Source organism: Magallana gigas, chromosome 8, assembly GCF_963853765.1.
Source record: "Magallana gigas chromosome 8, xbMagGiga1.1, whole genome shotgun sequence".
Lineage (NCBI taxonomy): Eukaryota > Metazoa > Mollusca > Bivalvia > Ostreida > Ostreidae > Magallana > Magallana gigas.
This window is the reverse complement of record NC_088860.1, coordinates 6432692-6453370: the sequence shown is the minus strand read 5'-3', so window position 1 is coordinate 6453370 and position 20679 is coordinate 6432692. Positions and strand designations below refer to the sequence as shown.

General features: G+C 32.9%; 2 protein-coding genes across 2 annotated transcripts; one reads left to right on the top strand and one right to left on the bottom strand.

Moving 5' to 3' along the window:
- Positions 1 to 928: 928 nt before the first annotated feature.
- On the bottom strand, positions 929 to 4942 carry LOC105333809 (mitochondrial import inner membrane translocase subunit TIM14). The gene is made up of 6 exons (XM_011436989.4): positions 4804 to 4942; positions 3076 to 3127; positions 2822 to 2898; positions 2637 to 2713; positions 2205 to 2275; positions 929 to 1138 (listed from the first exon to the last, which is right to left on the bottom strand). The coding sequence occupies exons 1-6, from the start codon at positions 4804 to 4806 to the stop codon at positions 1059 to 1061; spliced, it is 360 nt and encodes a 119-aa protein (XP_011435291.1). The 5' UTR covers positions 4807 to 4942; the 3' UTR covers positions 929 to 1058.
- A 5564-nt stretch (positions 4943 to 10506) lies between these two features.
- On the top strand, positions 10507 to 18594 carry LOC105333834 (flavin reductase (NADPH)). The gene is made up of 4 exons (XM_034474244.2): positions 10507 to 10719; positions 16879 to 17086; positions 17796 to 17960; positions 18310 to 18594. The coding sequence occupies exons 1-4, from the start codon at positions 10585 to 10587 to the stop codon at positions 18462 to 18464; spliced, it is 663 nt and encodes a 220-aa protein (XP_034330135.1). The 5' UTR covers positions 10507 to 10584; the 3' UTR covers positions 18465 to 18594.
- The last annotated feature ends 2085 nt before the right edge of the window (positions 18595 to 20679 follow it).

Sequence of the window (20679 nt, the reverse complement as noted above, 5' to 3'; positions counted from 1 at the left end):
CTAACATGATGAAGTAATTTTCTGCTGATTTAAGAAACTATCAGTGTGTAGTGGGCCTTCTAGAGAGGACTGTCTAAAGTTTCCTTGGTAGATATAATGGTATGATAGTTTCTTACAAGTATAAAATACGAATATGCCTCAGTATATGATGATATTCATTTTTTCCATTTGGTAAGGTATGGCAATGGGATAGAAAACAGCAGGTGGAGAAAAATCATATCCTCATATCATGGATGAATGTTCATTTCTTTTAATTGTTTTCTTTTGTTTACTTTAAGGTGCATTGGGTACCAGACTGGCAGTGTAATTTATTGAATATTGCAATGTGTCATTTTTTTTTTATTACATGTCAAAAAAGAAATAAAATTGAAGGAATTCTATCTCATTCTGTGAACTAGCTAAGTTCCCCTTCTCGTGAGCACTGGCCAAAATTCCTTGTCTGTCCAGTGAGAATGTTTGTGAGCAAACAATCTATACTCAATAGGTATTTTGATGTATGCTCAAAATGGAGGCAGAAGGTATCTCCAAATGCAAAACTGTAGTTTAATATGCAGGTGGCCTTTAAAGTTGGGTTACCATTTATGTTACCGAAATGTATGTACCCAAGTAGACTTTCATCAATAACAAATGCCTCCCCTTACATTTGAACGGTTTTGTACTTTAGAAAACAAGTTGGTCTTTGTGTGAAAGTTAAAAAACTTTTTTTCGTTCCAGTAAATTCTTTATTCTAATTTGAACAATGTGATTACCCCATATAAATTTGAAAAACTATGCTGCAGTGAAATGTTTTGCAGTTCATTTTACAAAGTTTGTTTATCGAGTAAACAAGTGCATCTAAAATCAAATTTTATCTAGATTGCTTCTAATATCGGCATTTTACAGTAACTTAGAACTGAAACAATTGATCATGAAAGAAAAGTACAGAATATTAGAGGCTCTGATGAATAATTTATTGGCAATGAATGACAATAAAAATACATAAATATCTTCAGTGGAGTTCACACAAGTACAATTTTTTCATTGTGAATTCAATACATGTAAATGTTTTTAAAAATGGTTTATTTTCCCTGTTTCTTTCCAGTGCTATCTAACAAGTCCTTGGCTTCATTAATCTTGGCGGCCAAATATGGGGAACCTCCTGAAATGAAATAAGAGAATACATGTAGGTTAGAGTAATCTTTCTTGCTTTAACATCAGTGTCAAGGTGAGAAAGTAACCATATAAATCTTTTATACATATGCCGGTAGTACCCAGGTCAATAAATTATATATCTTTTAAAGTTTTGTTTGTGGTGACATCAAATTTCAAAGAATGCCTGCGAAACCTTAGTTCCTCCTTTCTTACTCAATGTACTTTGTGCTTTGTTATTTTGGTTTCATGTTATTTTTGGAGAAATATGAGATTAAACTTGTTTAGATCAGCAAAATTCTTAATCTAGCTTTGTTGTCATAGGAAACTTTAAGTAATGATATTTTCTACACCAATTTCAACAGAGCTGAAATGCTTTTTTGAAATACAATGTACTGGTATACATTCTGGAATCCCCTTCCCAAATTGATGCAATCATTGAATTTTAATTGGATCAACCCTGCAGCTTTGCAATAATCATACATATTTCCATTTCTTAACAGCCCATTCAGCAACAATCGTTTTCCCTACAGAGAAAACATTTCCTGGTCCTTAATCAATGCTAAACTGGTGCTTGAGGCACACTTGGTCTCCGGGGCAAGGAAGAAGATTACGCAAGCTTGATACTCTTTAATTCCATAATTTTGACATTACGTCATAAATCTTTAATTACATTGATATCAAAGGGTGTGTAAATTAATCACATCAACCCATACTGTATATGAAAAGTTAATGCAATTCTGATCAGAAAGAAAGAAAATCAAGATGAAATTCTGATAAAAAAGAAATCAAATACCTGTGTTTACCAGCAGGCATATTTTCAATTGAAGATTATTTCTATTTCAACAAAGAACACAAATTCTATATTTCTGGTTCCAAGACATATTGATCCTGTCACTGATTTTAAAATGTTCCATTTTCAAATTTTCTGTGTAATACTATTTTTTTGTTTTGTGAAAATTTTAATGTTAGGTTAGCGTATATCCGCCAATATGTATTAAATCATTTCAATGCTACAATAATATTCCAGGGATTTGATATAGATGTACAGAAGGTCTACCTGAGTGTCCACTTACCTTTATCTGGGTGATTTAAGATCATTATCCTTTTGTGGGCCTCCTTTAGTCTATTTTTGTTTGCAGATGGACTATATAAACAAAAACAGAAATACATGTTCAAGAAAGCACATATCTAGCTCCTTTCAATGTTTCACAGTTAAAATTGAATAAACCAAGTACATGTATGTTTTATTCAAAAGTATATCAATGCACATTACTATCATATAATAAACAATCACTCTAGTAAAGGTACCGGTAATTCTACCATAATGCATAGTCAAACACTATTTTCAACAAGAATTTTCTTTTTTTTTTGTTTTAACAGCAACATGTACATGTTGGCTAGTATATTTTGAAGACATTACTGTTCATTTGAATTAATTCTTGTATAAAATTAATACATGTATCAAATAAAAATACTAGATAATCATGCATCAAATGTGTTGTTACCTCACTCCAAGAATTAAGCCTGCTTCTCTCTTTGACATTTTGGCTTCAAAACCACCTTTGTAGTACTTACTAAAAGCCTGGAAAACAGTACATGCATCTCAGAACAACATTATACACATTCTTTCCCAATAATTTTACTCCATTGTCTTTTGGTTTTTAAAGAAAAAATAATTCTGGCAACTTACCCCAGAATTAAGACTAGCATCCATAGACCTTTTCACAGTGGCACCAACAGCAGGGGCATGCTTAGCCAAGTACCTGCCTACAGACAAAGACAAATAAAATACAGTGTCTGGTCTTGTTTATAAGAGCAAATGTCTTTATTTTTTTTTAGCTTATAAACACTTCATAAAAATTTCAAAGAGCAAATGTCTTTTTGTTTTAGCTTAACACTTCATAAAAATTTCAAAGCTGTAAAAATGACTGTCACATTCCTTACCTCCAAATCCAATGGCAGCCATGCCAATGCCTGCTAAAACAAGCATAGAACTCTGAAAAATAAACACAAATAGCAAAATATTGAGACTCAGATGTACCATTCAGTTGATGATGACCATTGATCAAGAAAAAAAATGGTTTCACATATAAAGCATGTCTGCATCTACATTATAACACAAGTATTCAATACAGGATGGGGTAAGGATAATCCATGGCAATGTATGATGTACTACATGTATTCACCATTGAAATGGATTCAATTGATACACAAGGAAAATTTATGTGGTGTTGATGTTGCTCATTTTGTATATAATCCAAATTCTCATTGACCAGATCGAGAGAAGTCACTTTTTTAAAAAGTACACCAATTCTGTTTGATCTAACTGTTGAATATTGTATCATCAGAGTTCTTGGATTGGCTCATTATGGAAAAGTACCTTATTTAAAGGTCAATACACATGTATAATCTTGGCAAGATTTTGTTTGGTTCAAATAATTGGAATTTCTCGTGTGAAGATTTGATGAAGGTGTACGTTCAAACATCCTACTTACCAAGGCAATAACCAAAATGAGCAAGGTCAACTAATAAGTTAGAAAGAGTTAAATGATATGGTTCTCTTGCTTGAAATTCTTATTATTGTGTAACATATCTAGGGCTTATCAATCTATCGTTACAGACAAATTGGTGTAATTCATACTACATGTACCGGTATATATTTTGGGAGAGGCGAGTCAATATGTTACTTTGAGCTGGGATTCCCTGTATAGGCCCAGTGGCCCCTGAGGCTGGAGTGAAGATAATCTCAGTGAGATTCGTCGAGACTGAACATTTATGACGGACGTCCGTCAAAATTTTGCAGTCTCGACGGATCTCGCTAAAGAAGAAGGTACAGTTTCTTTTAATATTTGCCCTAAAATTCAAAAGTCGTTTAAATCTCATGAAAATACACATATGCTATCTTGAACATGTATGTATATAAAATACCAAGTTATACACTTTTATCTTGATTTAAAAAATAATTATGACTTTAACATTTTGGCAAATTTCTAAGATTAAGTCAAAAATGATTAAAAATGGCACATTTTCTCATAGTTTTTTGAAGAGGAAAATGTGTCTGCAGCCGTCGCCCACAACAAAATTCATATATTTTATGTGTCGTAACATGATAAAGTTATAATGTGAGTTTCATCGTGGGCGACAGCTGCGGACATAGTTTTCTATTCAAAAAACTACTGAGGAATTGGTGTCTTCTGCTCAGTTTTATGAAAATTACGGGAAAATGCACTATTTGTGACGTCACAATTACCCTTGTGAAAGTCTTATCAGTAAACTATTTATAGATTCTTAGTTTATGAATATTATTGTGTAGATAAATGTTACATTTCCATTTTTTGTGATATTTTTAAAAGTTACTTTAAAACAGGGCGAAATATGACTGAAACTGTACCTAGTTCTTAAGAGTTGGGAGTTTTTCACTGTCATGTTTTTTTCAAAGTTCAAAATGGTGTAAATAGACTCAATTCAATTAGAGGAAAGATTGAATGTCAAGTTTTATTTTTATTCTTAATTTATTTATATGGTAATGGTACACACATTGTAACATAATATGATAATATACGCATTAAGCAAAGAGGACATTCGGGTTAAGTAATTTCAGACCACGTTTTCTCTCTAAAAAAAATTTTACAATTAAACTAATATTAGCAATTTTATCAAAGAAGTTCTTACCATTTTTGTATCCAAAATTAGAATTTTATCCTTTTAAAATCATCATACAACATAGGTTTTACATCAAAAACAACAAATTATTCCCGAAAGTTCACATTGTCGGCTTACGAAATATGCTAATTACATCATGCCGATCCCGACCGTAAATATTATTTTCTAGTTTTATTTTCTCGCTTTGAATGCGTTTACACAAAAAATATTAAATATTCAAGGAGGTAGTGATTAGGTTTGTTTGTGTGTGTGTTTTGGGGGGGGGGGGGGGAGGGGGGGGGTTATATTCGGAAATGCATCCGTCAGAGGACGGCCCTGAGTAAACCCAGGACCCCTGACGTCGGAAATCAGTTCAAACTCAAGTATCTTTAACAAAAAAACAAAATTAATCTTCAAGTCAAGCAAAACTTAACATTCAAGTCAAACAAAACTTAAGAACTTAAATTCAAATTAGTTTTATTTTTGAATAATATTATTATGGGACAGTCTAAATATTGTCGCATAAGACAGAGAGTCGCTTTATAAAAAGAGTTGCTAAGGCAGTCTAGACTGTACAAGCAATTTTGCACAAGCACAACTTCATACTGTAGTCTGTACTAATATTTTAACAAACACGCAAAGAAAAAAAATAATTGCCTCAAGATTGATGCATGGTATCGAACCCTTAACCCAAAAGCCCTTTACGATACGGTTATATACATGTGCATGTATGACCATGCACACTTATCACTGAGTGCGGGACGGTTCGCCCCTAAAGACCTTTCGCGCTGAGACGTTTCGCCCCGAAATGTTTCGCGCCTATTAATTATGTGGTAACAGTAAATTGATATCAGCATGGAGAGCCTCCAAATAATGAGTTATAACACCTTAGGGTAATTAGAAATTTGATGAGAAACATAATTATGATTGCTTGATTTAGATGTTTTGCGGCTTTTAATTAATTGATATTAACCTACCATTGAGAGCCTCCAAATAAGTTAAGGTCAAGATCTAGTAAATGTAAGGTGCCTACAGGTTTATGAAATTCAGGATATAAATTCTTTTAATGATGCTTCATATTTATTACTTTATTTGATAGGGTGTACCGGGGCTTAAATTTTTGGAAAAAACGATGAAAAATCATGTTTTAAACAATCGTTTTCTATGCAATATGAAGGATAAAAGTAACAAATCTCGGAGTTTTGTCCATTTTTGACCAATGAATATATCTAGAATGCCTACCGTCTCTCCAAAAACGGCATTATACAAGCTCTTGACCTCCTCTTTAAAATGATGTCAAATAGAATATAGGTACCGGAATTACTTATCCCGTGATTAAATATAGAATGTCAAAATATTGTTTTATTTTACACACAATTCTTTAAAAGCCGTAAAATACGGGAAAAAAATTCATCAAATCAATTATGACGTCATAATAGTTCTAGCACCAAAAAGACTGTCTGGAATCATTTACTAGATCTTGACCTTAACACCTTTGACTAATCAAATTATTCTAATATATGATATATATATATATATATATATATATATATATATATATATATATATATATATATATATATATATATATATATATATATATATATATATATATATATATATATATATATATATATATATATTAACATCGGATTATATAAATAGTTATAAATTTTTATATGATGAATTACGATATATTTCATATTAATATTTACTCATTATATTTACTCAAATTATAATATTTTGTATAAATGAAATAATATTTCCTTCACAATGATTTAGAGATAACACCTGGATAAAACAACAAAACTAGGCAAAATAAATATTCCTTTTTATTTTCATTGTTTTCAACTGCAAACTGCAAACATGAATACATAACACATACATAATCAATATCGTATACAAACATGAATAAGTAAGTTATCTCAACACAAACACAATGTTTCACAGAATCACAGTACATCACAGTACATCACATCACACCTCAAACGTCGAACACACCAGCGTAGATAGATCCGCAGACCTTCAGGAAATTGGACGAGGTGATGATGTCCTCCATGTATCTGGCTGCCGCATCTTCAATCTTCTTCTGCGTGGTGGTCACTATCTGCCTCACGTTCCTCTCCAGGTCACATGCGGCGATCCTTGTCTTCACCAACTCTGCTTCCCTCAGCAGCAGGGGGATCAGGTGATATAAAGGAAGAGAGAGTCCTTGGGCCTTCACGTTCATCCTGCGATGCCAACCTGAAAAATAAATAGTGAATAAACACAGACTTATCAAACTAGCAGGTTTTTGCACCAAAATTAAATTATAAAAAAATACAGCTCATATTGCTTTAACAATAACTTATAACAAATTTATATTACTTACCAGACATTCTCAGATGAATCTTTCAACTTCAACACTGAATTGATGATGATGAAAATGGAGAAGGGATCTTCGCATATGTAGCCGCTAGTTCTCATAATTAACACCCGTCTCTTAATTAATTTCTCCTCTTTAGCTTGACATGGAGAGCCTCCAAATTAGTTATAATATCTTAATTAGAAAACCGATTCAGACACTTAATAATGATTGCTAAACAAACATAATTATATTTGAACGTGGATAGGATAATCGCTTTTTACATTATTAAACTTATCAGTGAATGTACCACATTAAACATGAACATTTGTAGATATGTTTTCAATAAAGTCAAGTTTAATTACATATGTACATGCATATATATATATATATATATATATATATATATATATATATATATATATATATATATATATATATATATATATATATATATATATATATATATATATATATATATATATAATATTTGCCTGAAAACATCGCAATATATATAATAAATAATATAGGTGCGAAACGTCTCAGCGCGAAAGGTCTTTAGGAGCGAAACGTCTCAGGGCGAAACGTCAATAGGGGCGAAACGTCCCGTTCCCTTATCACTGAGCCATGCATTTTAGTCAAATCAAAACTGGTGATTTAATTAGCAATATGAGCTGCATTTCCATGCTGAATTTATTTTTTTACGAAAATGTTATTTTTCACTATTACATGACAAAAATATTATGGTTTTAAAATTTCTGTTCGGCATATTTTTGTGGGGAAAGCCTTTGAAAACTACCAAGTATTATTTCCTCTATATCTTAAGAAACTTAGAGTTAATTCATAGCTCAATGGAAGCAGCCAGGCATACTGAAATCTACACGCCCCGTTTATCAATTGGTCGAAATCTACAACGGCTGAAACTGACAAGAGTGTGACAGGACTGAAATTGACACGCCCTGTTTATCGATTAGTCGAAGCCAACAACGACCTAAGAAAAATCACGGACTACACGAAATAATCATGAAAGTCTCACAAGAGACGATTTGGCTGTTTCTTTTAGCTAACGTACTTATGTACATTAATCATGTTAATAGTAAATTTAGTGAATTTTACTAATTTTTCATGATCAATTTATTAATTAGTTAAAAGAAAGATGTTAATATAAATAATAAAATGCTTTCTTTGATGATTCATACGGGTTATGAATTCGAAGGTAGCGATCATTGCCAAAAAAAAAATTACATAACCCGTCAACGCGGGTTATGTATTTTTTCTGCAGTGTCGCTACCTTCATATCCCAAATGAATCCCCAAAGAAAGCATTTTATTGTTTAAATATTTCTAATGTAAAGCGGGTCACCACTGCAATTTTTTGTTGATTGAAACTGGTTTGTTTATCTATGAAACCGATAATGACAAAGATATGGAGCACCGTCCAATTTTATTAAAAAAAAAGGCATCGAGGTTTTAAAATTTATTTTATTTAAAGATTTAGGTATGCAAACACCTGTTCAAATCAATACATGTATATTTTAAGTAATGAACCTATTTAATTGTTACAAGTCGATGGGTTTTTTTTAAATATATATACATGTCTGTTGATATTTTTATTTCCCAGTATCTTATCCATAGTATAGTAAAAATATAAAGAAAATGGATGCTAATGTAAAGAATGGTCATATAGTTATTCATTTCATAATTCCTGGTAAGGAGAAACGCGCTACGACGTTAAAGGTGTGTCGTTTTAATTTAATGCTAAAAAATTGGATAAACCCTAATCATTGATAGGTCGACATAATTCCAGATCGATTTGACTCCCTTCCTTTAACATGTACATTGTCGATAAATGAATTGATTTATTAAGATTTATTATGAAATGCTTTCCTTCGCGTTTGCTTTCTTTGCTGTTCATAGGTTTATGACGGTTACAGAACAACGCTCGGGTTACGTACTTTTTCACTGGCAATATCAATCAAGATTACAATTAGAAGGTTACACATGCAGATGGCAGACTGATTGCAGACACGTATCATCGGGGGAGGTGGTGAGGACAAGGAGGCCTGCACCCTCGCACTTTTTCCTCAAAGCAGACACTTTTCTACATATAGAATATAGAAAATTGAATTTTAAAAGAACTGCCCATACTTTTTTAGGAGTGAGTTTGTAATAATTAAAGGGAAATACAAAGAATACATGTACATACCATTACTAGTATAACAAAAGTTTTATCACCCCCCCCCCCCCCTCCTCCCGGATTAGGGTGATCAAATTAAAAAATGGTTTCTGATAAAATGATCAAATCTTGAGTCAAGGTTATACCCCCTCCCCTTCCCAATTTAAATTTTGACGGTTGGCGAAGTGGATTGACTGCACCCCCTCCCCACCCATCCCCATCCCCATTCCTTCTTTCAAAACCGATACAACGTGAATAGACTGAGTTTGTCTCAAACTGATAGGAGGACACTTGCTGTGGGTTACATATACTGTCATGTTGAAAATGTTGAATTTATCGGGTGGCAGTAAATACAAAATTTACAAAGTTGTCATGTTGTAAATTTTGTATTTACTGCCACCCGGTAAATTCAAAATCTACAACATGACAATACATTACTATTGTATTATTAGTAGCGATGGCTTTAGTTTGATTGCCACTAGTGGAAAGCAAATGAGTTAGGTCAGTTTTACAATTCTTCCATACTTGAGAGCCTGACGACGTCACTGCGTGCTTTACGTATTTATACTATGTTCATATAAAAGTATCCCATGACATATGGCTAGACTTTGTAGACCGCAAATGTTTGTAAAAATAAGACATTATTTATAAAAATATATTTACATCCACTATGTATGATTCGCTTTATTCATTGTAATCCATAGCTCTGTAGAAACTGACAATTCTGAAATCCACACCCTTGGTTTATGGATTGGTCGAAACCTTCAGCAACTTAACAAAAATTACGGACTTCACGAAATAATCATGATGATGTCAGACTAAAATTTCCATAGGAGACGATTTTGCTGTTTCTTTGCTAACGAACTGATGTACATTAACAACAGTTTAGTTAATTTTACATACTTTCAACGGTCAATTTATTAATTTGAAAGATATAAAATATGCAATAAAGATGATTCATGCGGGTTATGAAGGTACATTGTAGCGATCATTGCAGATAAGTTTGCATAACCCCTATATAACGCGTTTGCTTACCTGTGGGGGAGGGGGGGGGGGGTCGGGTCGAGGGAATAGTTTGCTTGGGGGTATGGGGGTCCCAGGCATATTTTTGGAAATTTGAATTTTCCAGGGGGTGAATGGGAAGCGCCCCCCCCCCCCCAAAAAAAAAACAAACCAAAAACTCGCGCAAATCAGTTTTCAATATAAAGGTGATTATGGTGTTCCGTAATATATCACAAGAACGGAGGATCGAGATAAAAATGTTTGCTTGCTAACCACATGCTAGCAATACGATGAAGATCGCAGTGTTGGGTGCGACTGGTCCCTCGGGATTACAGACAGTTTTAGAAGCCCTAGAAAGAGGCTTCAGCGTGGTAGCACTAGTCAGGAATCCGGACAAGCTGACCGTCAAAGACAACAACCTACAGGTAAATACCGTCGCCCGGAATATATGTTATGCAATCCGTCACTCAGGTGTACATATGCTCGTGTGATTGTAAAATGGATTTCTAAAGTTTAATTCATTGAAGTGGTCAACATGTATTTCATAATGCAGAGACATAGCATATGTAAGTTACTGAACCTTACTTAAGTTAGCATTCGATCTCATTTGGCATGATTCACTATAAAAAATCAAAGTACTGAAAGTACTGTTAGACGGTGGTGTCGTTTGAAAGTGGCATATTACATGTAACAATGAGTGATGTATGATAATTATTTTTGTCGAAAACCGCATACATGCACTAATACTTAACGCTTACTCGCACAACTGGTCGTGAGTTTCCTACATGGATAATTCTGTGGAAATCGTAGCTGTGATCTCAATCTACACTTTACAAATGCTGTGTCTCTTGGTCGTCATCTTTTGGGGAAAACCCAAAGATTTATCACAGTACTGTAGTCTTTGTCGTATAGAAGTTTGTATTTTGTATCAATATGTTTGTATCTATATCAGTTGACATTAAAACCCCGTTTGAATGACTCATTAAATATGTGGGTTGCCACCACATATTAAATGAATAAATCAAATCCAAAGAGATTTCATAACAGTTCGCCCAAATATTTGATTGTTTGAAGAAGGGGAATTTTGGTTTTTTCCCTTTTGACCTTTGGGTTGACCCCGCAAAGGGGAACAACTTTTGAAAAGTGTGGATTGGACTATTATGCTTTAAATATATTGTAGATTTCTCAAGTAACGAGAACAAATAAAGCTTTGATATGATAAAATACTTATTTTTACTAACTATTTGGGCATACATATAGTATTTTAATTGTCCCTCTCGACAGCATTTCCCTCAATTTCTTCACGGGAAAAAAGTTGCAGTCTTGTGGACCATCACATTTTTTTTTCCTCATAGTAAGTTAATACATTTAGGTGTAAAGAAAACGGAATGGGTTTACAAGAACCTGTTTGATAAAACTGGTATTGCTTTTGGAATGCACGTCATCATGAAACAGAAGAGTAAATCAATATAATTTTATCTTCGACTTTAGTGGATTATTTCCATTTGCTCACAACGAAAGTGAATGAAATTTTTAAAAAATATCATACAACGTTCAGTAGCAGCAGTTTCATTTATCAAGGTTTTAAACATTTGTTCTATAAAATAATTGTATTTAGAAATGGATTTATTCAAATCATTTGAATGAATTCGGGAAAGTCACATGCTATATTTTATCGCTTCTCGGTACACTTTAACACGCATAAATTACTTGCTACATTAAACTTTTCTAGTAAACTTACAACAAATATTGATTAATTATACAAAAAAAGTTTTTAAAAACACCGAACAAACAAAATTCAAGTTGAACGCACGTTTTTCTGACCGTACAGCTGTGTATATAAAGAAGATGGGGGAATAAGATGGTGCAACTGCCCATTTGGTTTAGTCGTAAAATACAATTTCAAAAGCATTTTTTCAATTATAAATAATATATATTTATAATAATATAAAATAATAATAAATCTTTAAGTTTTGGTGGTATCGAACCCACAACCGAAAACCCCAAGTTCTATAAAGTTTCCTTATGGCTGGTGCTCTAACCACTGAGCCATTTCATTCACAACAAAGTCTGTTGTGTACATGCTATATGAGACTATGACCACGAATTTACGGACTTGTATTATATTTCTAAAATGTTCAATTGTTGAGCTACAAAATGACATTTTTGAACTGTAGTAAGTCATCTCTCCACATTTTTGTTAAGTAAAATCGGTTTAAAATCCATTAAACCACATTTAGACTGTAAAAAAAAAATTATTGAGCTCAGACCCACTCTATGTAAGAAAATGCATTGAAGTTATAAAAATTACACTATTAGGAGGTTTTGACACTCATACGCCAGTTTAAATCAATATATTGCAAGTATTTAAAATATTTAAAGATTACAACCCGATGTTACGTTAAATATACATTGTTTTTAATTATTTTTTTTTTTAAAGTATCAGATTTAATGATATTTTTAATTTTGCCGTATCTAATCATTCCTCATATGGGCATTTTACACGCCTTATTCACCCATTCTCTTTAATTTTATTCTTTGCATGTACTGGACATTAGATCTAGGGTTCGCAAATCCCGGCAATATTTTCGGGAAGCTATAGTTCTGTAGCTGAGCAGAATTCTACAGTCATCTATGAAGCACATTTTTTTGCCTTCATGTTTCATTATTTATCGCAAATATAGCATGGATGTATACGCTACGGCCGATGTAGCATTGCGTAAAGTGATGACACTTTCTAACCGGTGTGTATTTCAATTGCGAGTCGCAACAAACTGGCAAAACAGTTGGTTTCAAATTTCACCGAAAGAAAGTCCGCTTGAAAGTCTTCATGGCGGCTCTCTTCTCCATCGTATATACTGGCAAAGCATTTCTGTTGCAATTAGTTTGAGGTATAACCATAGAATGACTGGACTATAACTCGCGAGTACATGTACAACTCTATAATGAACTTGCTTCGACATTTGTTTCCAAGTGTTAGCATCATTTTGTCAACATGCATTTACAAATAGGCGGGCCTATATAAATGCGCCAGTTTGTTGCGACTCGCAATTGAAATACACACCGGTTAGAAAGTGTCATCACTTTACGCAATGCTACATCGGCCGTAGCGTATACATCCATGCTATATTTGCGATAAATAATGAAACATGAAGGCAAAAAAATGTGCTTCAAAGATGACTGTAAAATTCTGCTCAGCTACAGAACTATAGCTTCCCGAAAATATTGCCGGGATTTGCGAACCCTAGATCTAATGTCCAGTACATGCAAAGAATAAAATTAAAGAGAATGGGTGAATAAGGCGTGTAAAATGCCCATATGAGGAATGATTAGATACGGCAAAATTAAAAATATCATTAAATCTGATACTTTAAAAAAAAAAATAATTAAAAACAATGTATATTTAACGTAACATCGGGTTGTAATCTTTAAATATTTTAAATACTTGCAATATATTGATTTAAACTGGCGTATGAGTGTCAAAACCTCCTAATAGTGTAATTTTTATAACTTCAATGCATTTTCTTACATAGAGTGGGTCTGAGCTCAATAATTTTTTTTTTTACAGTCTAAATGTGGTTTAATGGATTTTAAACCGATTTTACTTAACAAAAATGTGGAGAGATGACTTACTACAGTTCAAAAATGTCATTTTGTAGCTCAACAATTGAACATTTTAGAAATATAATACAAGTCCGTAAATTCGTGGTCATAGTCTCATATAGCATGTACACAACAGACTTTGTTGTGAATGAAATGGCTCAGTGGTTAGAGCACCAGCCATAAGGAAACTTTATAGAACTTGGGGTTTTCGGCGATTTTTCATCAAAATCCTAAGTTTTCACCCAAAATTTTCAATTTCCTGAACTTTGCAGTTCATCAACGTTGAAATAAATCATAACTGTAATACGATCTATTGACTTTCTTAAAAATTTAGTCCGTTGCTATTTTTGTTTTTTAGTCACGGCAAATTTCCAGTTTTCGGCGATTTTTCATCAAAATCCAAGGTTTTCACCCAAAATTAACAATTTCCCTTCATCCAAACATTCTCGATTTTTTTTATGTTCAACAGTTCACCTAAACCAGCTTGGAAAACTAGAAGAACATTCTGTTGCAATTAGTTTGAGGTTTGGTCATATTTTGGCTAGAATGACTGGACTATTAAAAATTATTTGAGAACAAACGGGGCGATGTTTACGTACAAATGTAAATAATGTTATCTGTTAGTGAAAAAATGCCCCCAAACCAAAGAAAAGATTCTCTAATACATTTAGCAGGGACGGGCGCATATGAATTAAAGTCACTATTTGTACTTCGCTCATCGAATTGAGTTATTCAGTTCATTGTGAAAAAATTCGACAGAAACTGTTTAGTTAACAAAATTATTATGTCTTACATTACCGTTCACAATGTACCATAACTGTATATGGAATATCGCATGTTTTTTCTCACAAAAAAAAATCTGAACTAAAAATCTTTGAAACATCGTAAAATGTAGTTTATATACATTTAAAATGGCGACTCGATTTGCACGTGAATTTTACAATCCGACGTCGATTAGCGTGTTTGAGAGAAATTCAGCAGCAAGTAAAGCGTCAGCATCTGCAGTAAATATTGTCTGATGAATATCGAGGTGCCTGTAATAAAATTAATGTTTCTACAGACTGAGTGAGGTACAACATAAGGTACATTGTAAATCACAGGTCAGTCGAAAATTAAACACATTTATGTTACGTAAATTTAAAGTTTTGTGTGTTTGAAAACACATGCACACCTGTAGAAGAAACTGTGCCATTGGCGGTTAAAGTTCAATAAAATGTAATTTATGTAATGTTCATGGTCAGTATCTGTTGTGAATTCTTTGGAATAAGCTACAACAACAAAAATATACTGCTCAACCCAAACTAATGCGTTGAAAATGGCTGAATTTATCGATGAAGCATAATTGCTGAAATATGAAATGGCAAACCAGTTTAAATAGTGTGTTTCTGACAATTATTTATATCATAAAAAAAAACAAGAAGCAATAATTGTGACCAATTATCGCAGTGATATAGTTTATGCAGTCCTGATACAGAGTTAAACGTCAAAACTGGCAGTTGGTGCTTAAATTATTAATACCGCGTAAACAGACAGGGTAACGGAAAACACAATTTCAAACAGTATTTAAATGTATGTACAAAATAATTAGCAGCTATAGTGCTAAAATATCTGATAAGATTATTAGTTCTCATACTGAAATCGACACGTATAGATAAAACACTGCATATACATGTACCTAACAGAGTTATCGTTCGTTATCCGCTAGGGTCCCTGTGAGAAATACTCTTCCGGTCAGGACCGTAGCAATAGACCGTGGCTATTTATAGCCACCGTCTAAAAAAACCACTTGTTTTTAGCTCACCTGGATCAAAGACGATTTAGCCCCCCCCCCCCCCCCCCGAAATAATCGCGAATTCGAACCATATTGCATTCATATGAAACGACGAATCGCGTACATGGGCAGATCCTGAAAACTTTTATAAGTGGGGTCCGAGGGATAATTTTTTTTGCCAGTGGTAGGGAAGGGGGAGGGGGGTCTGATGCGATATTTTGTAAAATTAACAATGTGAATTAAATAAGTTTGAATTTTCCAAGTGTGGAATTCTGGAACCCCCCCCCCCCCCCCCCCCCCCGGGCCCTTTAGATCCGTGCATGACTTAGTCCCAAAACCAATATGATCTCTATCACTGGCCTTAGTTCTGATATATGTCTGATTTTCTGATGTTCATTTTTACAAAGTATGCTCCTTCATAATAACTTTGGGAGGTTTATTTGACCAACATAAACATTCTGGTCATTTTATCTATGAAACATTACACAATTTAAAGCATTCATGTATTTTATTTGTTGAAATGAACAAAAAATTTAAATTGTTGGTTATCACTTTTTTAGGAAATTATCAAATTTGAACTCAATTTCTGTGAATGAATTGTTTGCATTTGAATAATACAGGGACTTAGACATGATTTGACTTAAAATTTTCAAATTTTATTTTTCCATTGTCAATGTTTATAATGATAAATATAGAAGTTTATAATGTTATGTTAAAATTTGAAAGTCAAATATCAAGTTAGGCAAGATACGGAGTTCATGATTCTTTGTTTTGTAAACAACGCTCGAATATTGTCATTTTTTACATATGTGTTGTATTGGCATAAGTTTCAATCAAATGTTACTTTCTTTTGTTGATAATAGTATATATGAAGATATTGAGTTAGTTTGAATTGTTTTTGACATGTCATTTTGTCTAAGAAATGGTAATTCTCTACATTTCATTTTGTAAACAGCTATAAGACTCAAGCTTTGTTTACATAACAATCAATTCTTACCTTTTTATACATTAAATAAAAAATAAAATTTTTGATCTCGAATCGTGTCCAAGCCCCTTTAACATTTTTAGAATTAGAAACCCATTAACTAATAAAAGCAAAATTCATAGAAATATATTATACAGATCAATAGGTGAGTTACTTTAAACCATTATATCTATCTGCTACACACATACTGGTATTGCAAATGAACTCTGCTTCTTATTACATTAGGTATGTAAGGTGGACATATTTAAGGAAGAGGAATTGGCACCACATTTCAAGGATTCAGATGCAGTGGTGTCCTGTTTGGGAGGTCAAGCCTCCTTGTTTGGATGGACTCCTAGTACCCTCTACACAGATTCCATGAAGAGCATTGTTGGGGCAATGAGAAGATCGGGTGTCAAGAGACTTATAGCAGTATCAGCTTGGGGAACTGCAGGTATTACATCTGTAAGATTACCAGCAAGGGATAATGAATGTCATGCTCCTTTTTACTGGCTATGAGGAGAACAGCAAGTCAGCTTTCCTTAGACAGCAACTGTTTTGGGGGGCACAGTGATGAAATTAGTTGCTCTTAATATCATTACAGCATCATTACAACACTATCAAATGAATGTCAACAATGTCATGCAAATAGAACAAATAGTGTTTATTAAACTAGCTGCATTGTTGGCAATGAAAATTTTATTGTTGGGAAGCAAATTTTATTTAATATTAGACTTATAACTGAGTTAATGCTCTGGATAGAAACTCTTAAGAGGCCTGGATGATTTTGACAATTTTTATACTATATTTACCTCCTTTATATGAAGAGCTCTGTATAAAGAGATTGGTAAAAGATAAAATATGTAAGGTAAAATAGTTGGATTATTTTTTAAACTAAATGATAGTTTATGGCCAAAAATATCATTTTAAAGACAGATCTGATGTTTGATTTGTTCACGGACCACACAACCTCCTTAAGTTCCAATAAAAAACATGAGGGAAATTATTATTGACAAATGCTTTTAGTAAATGATTTTAATATACAGTTTTGCTGGAAACAAAATACATGTATATCTGTACATGTGTTTTGTACAATATTATGGTAAAACTAGATTAGTATTTTATTTATTTATTACATGTAAATGTAACAATTTCCTTAACAGCAACAGATGGAGAACCATTCATTATTAGATGGATTTTACGACCACTGATCATCGGTAACCTACTACACAACATGGGTGAAATGGAGGATTATCTCAACAAGGAATGTCAAGATATTGACTACACAGTTGTTAGACCTCCTGGTCTCACAAACCAACCCAGCACAGGTAACAAAACTTACCATTGAACCGGTAATTAAGATTTTCTTTTGGATAGTACAATCGGTAGGTCATTGCCACCTTTATGGAAGGAATGTACAAATGTTCTGTATCATTTCCTTAATTTTTTATGTAAAATTTGTACTGATTATTTTTTAAAAATTTGTTGAATGTAGAGAAGATACTTCTGTTTTCAAATTGACATTGGAATTATTTAGAAATGCATGCCCAAATTGTTTTTTAAAAAAATGACATATAGCAAAGCTGCTGAATCATAAAAATGACAAATAACCCCCATCTAACAATCACTTTGAATCTATCAAAACCAAATGACAAGAACAGGTCTTTTCAATTTCAGGACAACCAGTCATAGCAGAAAATGGCCGGCAATTTTTAGACAACAGTGCAACTCAGATATCAAGAAGAGATGTTGCAAAGTATATGCTGGACATTATCAAGGAGACATCTGTGTACAAAGCATGTGTTGCTATTGGCTATGGCAAGAAAAATTGACCAAATATAGGACAGCTAAAATCAACTTCACCAATGAACTTGCCTAATCAGTGTGCCTTACTTAGTTTGTTTTAGAGATTTATGATATAGATTATCTATGGAATGTAGATAATAAAACATTACCATCATATTAAGGGATTTTTTTTACACACATGTGTGGATCTAAAGGAATTATGTACCCCCCCCCCCCTTTGAAAGTTGAAACTTGTTAAATTTACACAGTAAAATTACTAAAAATAGGCCTTGGACACTATCCTCTATCAGGGAAATCAAATAAACGCAATTAAAGGAACAAAATTAATGATTTATCTGAAGTAATTATTAAAAGTGATCTGTTGTAAATCTTGACTAAATGATAATGGAAGGGAATATACTCGTACGTGTACATCTGATAGTTCACATCAAAAAAAGGACAATGTCACAATTTAAACTAAATTTTATTTTTTTCATTTTTGGTTAAAGTGCTTCATTGAAATATATATTTATTAGTTTGGTCGACGAAAATGTACAAGGGCTGTTCGATTTGCAATGTGTATCATAGCACAGCACAATGATGCTTTGCACGATTTCTCTTGAATAGTTCTATTAAATACCTTTCAAACGGTATAAACAAGAGCCTTCAGCTCCACATAATTTTAAACTTACGGTATAGTTATTTCAACAGAGCCAGTTTTTAATGACTGTTGTAAAAATGGTTGGGAAACAGGTTGAGAATATTTCAGAAATTAGAGCTTAGATAAAAGTTTGAACAAAAATCGGTCATTTTGTAAGGCAGATTTTTACTGAAATGGGGGAAGTTTATGGATCTGATAAGGTAAATGTATATGAAACAGTTCGTAGCTGGAAAAATTTTAGACTGGCACAGAGTTCATCCCTCAAGGTGACATTGAAGTCTATGGAATGTGATAACAATTTTGCCATGTACGTATTATTTTCGCCCATCATTTTATCAATGGTTTTATAGACCTGATGAGATTTTATCAACCGAGGATGAATAAAAAAAATCCCTCACTTAATAATAGCTATTATTAGGTAAGGGGTATATTTTTTTATTATGGTATACAGGGAAATATTTGCCCTGTTTTATTTTCACCCTTTTTGCCTTCATTGTCAGCAGACGAATTTAAAACTGGGCGAATTCCAATGCCTCTGACTATCTCTCTTTTAAAAAAACTGTCTAGGCGAATGCAAGACGGGGCGAAACTGTTTTCAAGGGTGAAAGGCAAAAAATTACACGAGGAAAAAATAATCCTGTATACAGTATGAACAAAAATTATAATGTCAAGTGCTTTTGATTTTAAGATGCTCATTAAAAGTATTTTTAATGTGTATAACCAAATTCTAAATGTTTGCTGTCAAATTAAAAGATATATACTAATTAGGGTCCCCTCTGTGGGCGACCTATAGTGATCGGTCTGTCGATCTGTCCATTTCTCCATCGGACATCATTCGTCTGGAGCATACATGTATCTTCTCACCCTTTGGCCCTTTCTGGCTCAAACCTTACCCACATACTGCGTTTGGGTAAAGAGTGTGCAGTGATCTTGAACCAAGTTTCTAAGTAAAAGATTATGGTCATGGCATAATCCTTATCTGAACCATAAATCCTCTCCTCTTGATCCAATCTGGCTCATACTTCACTCACAGAGTGCTTTTTCAGAGGTGGTATACTCCACACTTAGCCCTATCCGGCCCATACTTTTTAACATAAACATAACTTTAAAGTAATGGGTGTGCAGTGACCTTGAACAAAGATTCAAAGATTATAAGGTAAAATGTGAATTTCCACATTGGCTTTAATCTTGCTTGGATTAAACCAAAAGAATACTATAAGGTTAGGGGCAATGAGCTTCAATCAAAGTTCTATACCAAATGAAATTTAAAGTCATTGGTTAAGAAAAAACAAATCCTCATGAATGCTTTCAATCCTCTCATTGAATCACGTTTTAAGCATTGCATTTTGAGATGGTCACCATCTCAATAATATCTAATTAAGTTTTATGGGTTTTTTTCTTCCTTTTTAAACATAACTCATGCTATGATTTTGTTCACATCAAAAATTATCTAAAACTTAATTTAAATCAGATAATTATTGTATTTCCAATTTAGCTTTGAATTCAATGAAACAGTTTATCATTTTGTATTAAATAATTATGATATTTTCTCATATCATTATAATTATGATATTTTAAGAAAAAAAATTTCAGACGAACAA

Bases quoted from the DNA above. Each gene is read 5' to 3' on its own strand.
- LOC105333809 (XM_011436989.4), bottom strand. The intron at 2,899-3,075 runs GTAAGGAATGTG...CTTTGTCTGTAG, and splicing joins GGCTGCCATTGGATTTGGAG to GCAGGTACTTGGCTAAGCAT. The intron at 2,714-2,821 runs GTAAGTTGCCAG...ACTGTTTTCCAG, and splicing joins ATGCTAGTCTTAATTCTGGG to GCTTTTAGTAAGTACTACAA.
- LOC105333834 (XM_034474244.2), top strand. From the start codon at position 10,585: ATGAAGATCGCAGTGTTGGGTGCGACTGGTCCCTCGGGATTACAGACA. The intron at 10,720-16,878 runs GTAAATACCGTC...TTATTACATTAG, and splicing joins TCAAAGACAACAACCTACAG to GTATGTAAGGTGGACATATT. The intron at 17,087-17,795 runs GTATTACATCTG...TTTCCTTAACAG, and splicing joins ATCAGCTTGGGGAACTGCAG to CAACAGATGGAGAACCATTC.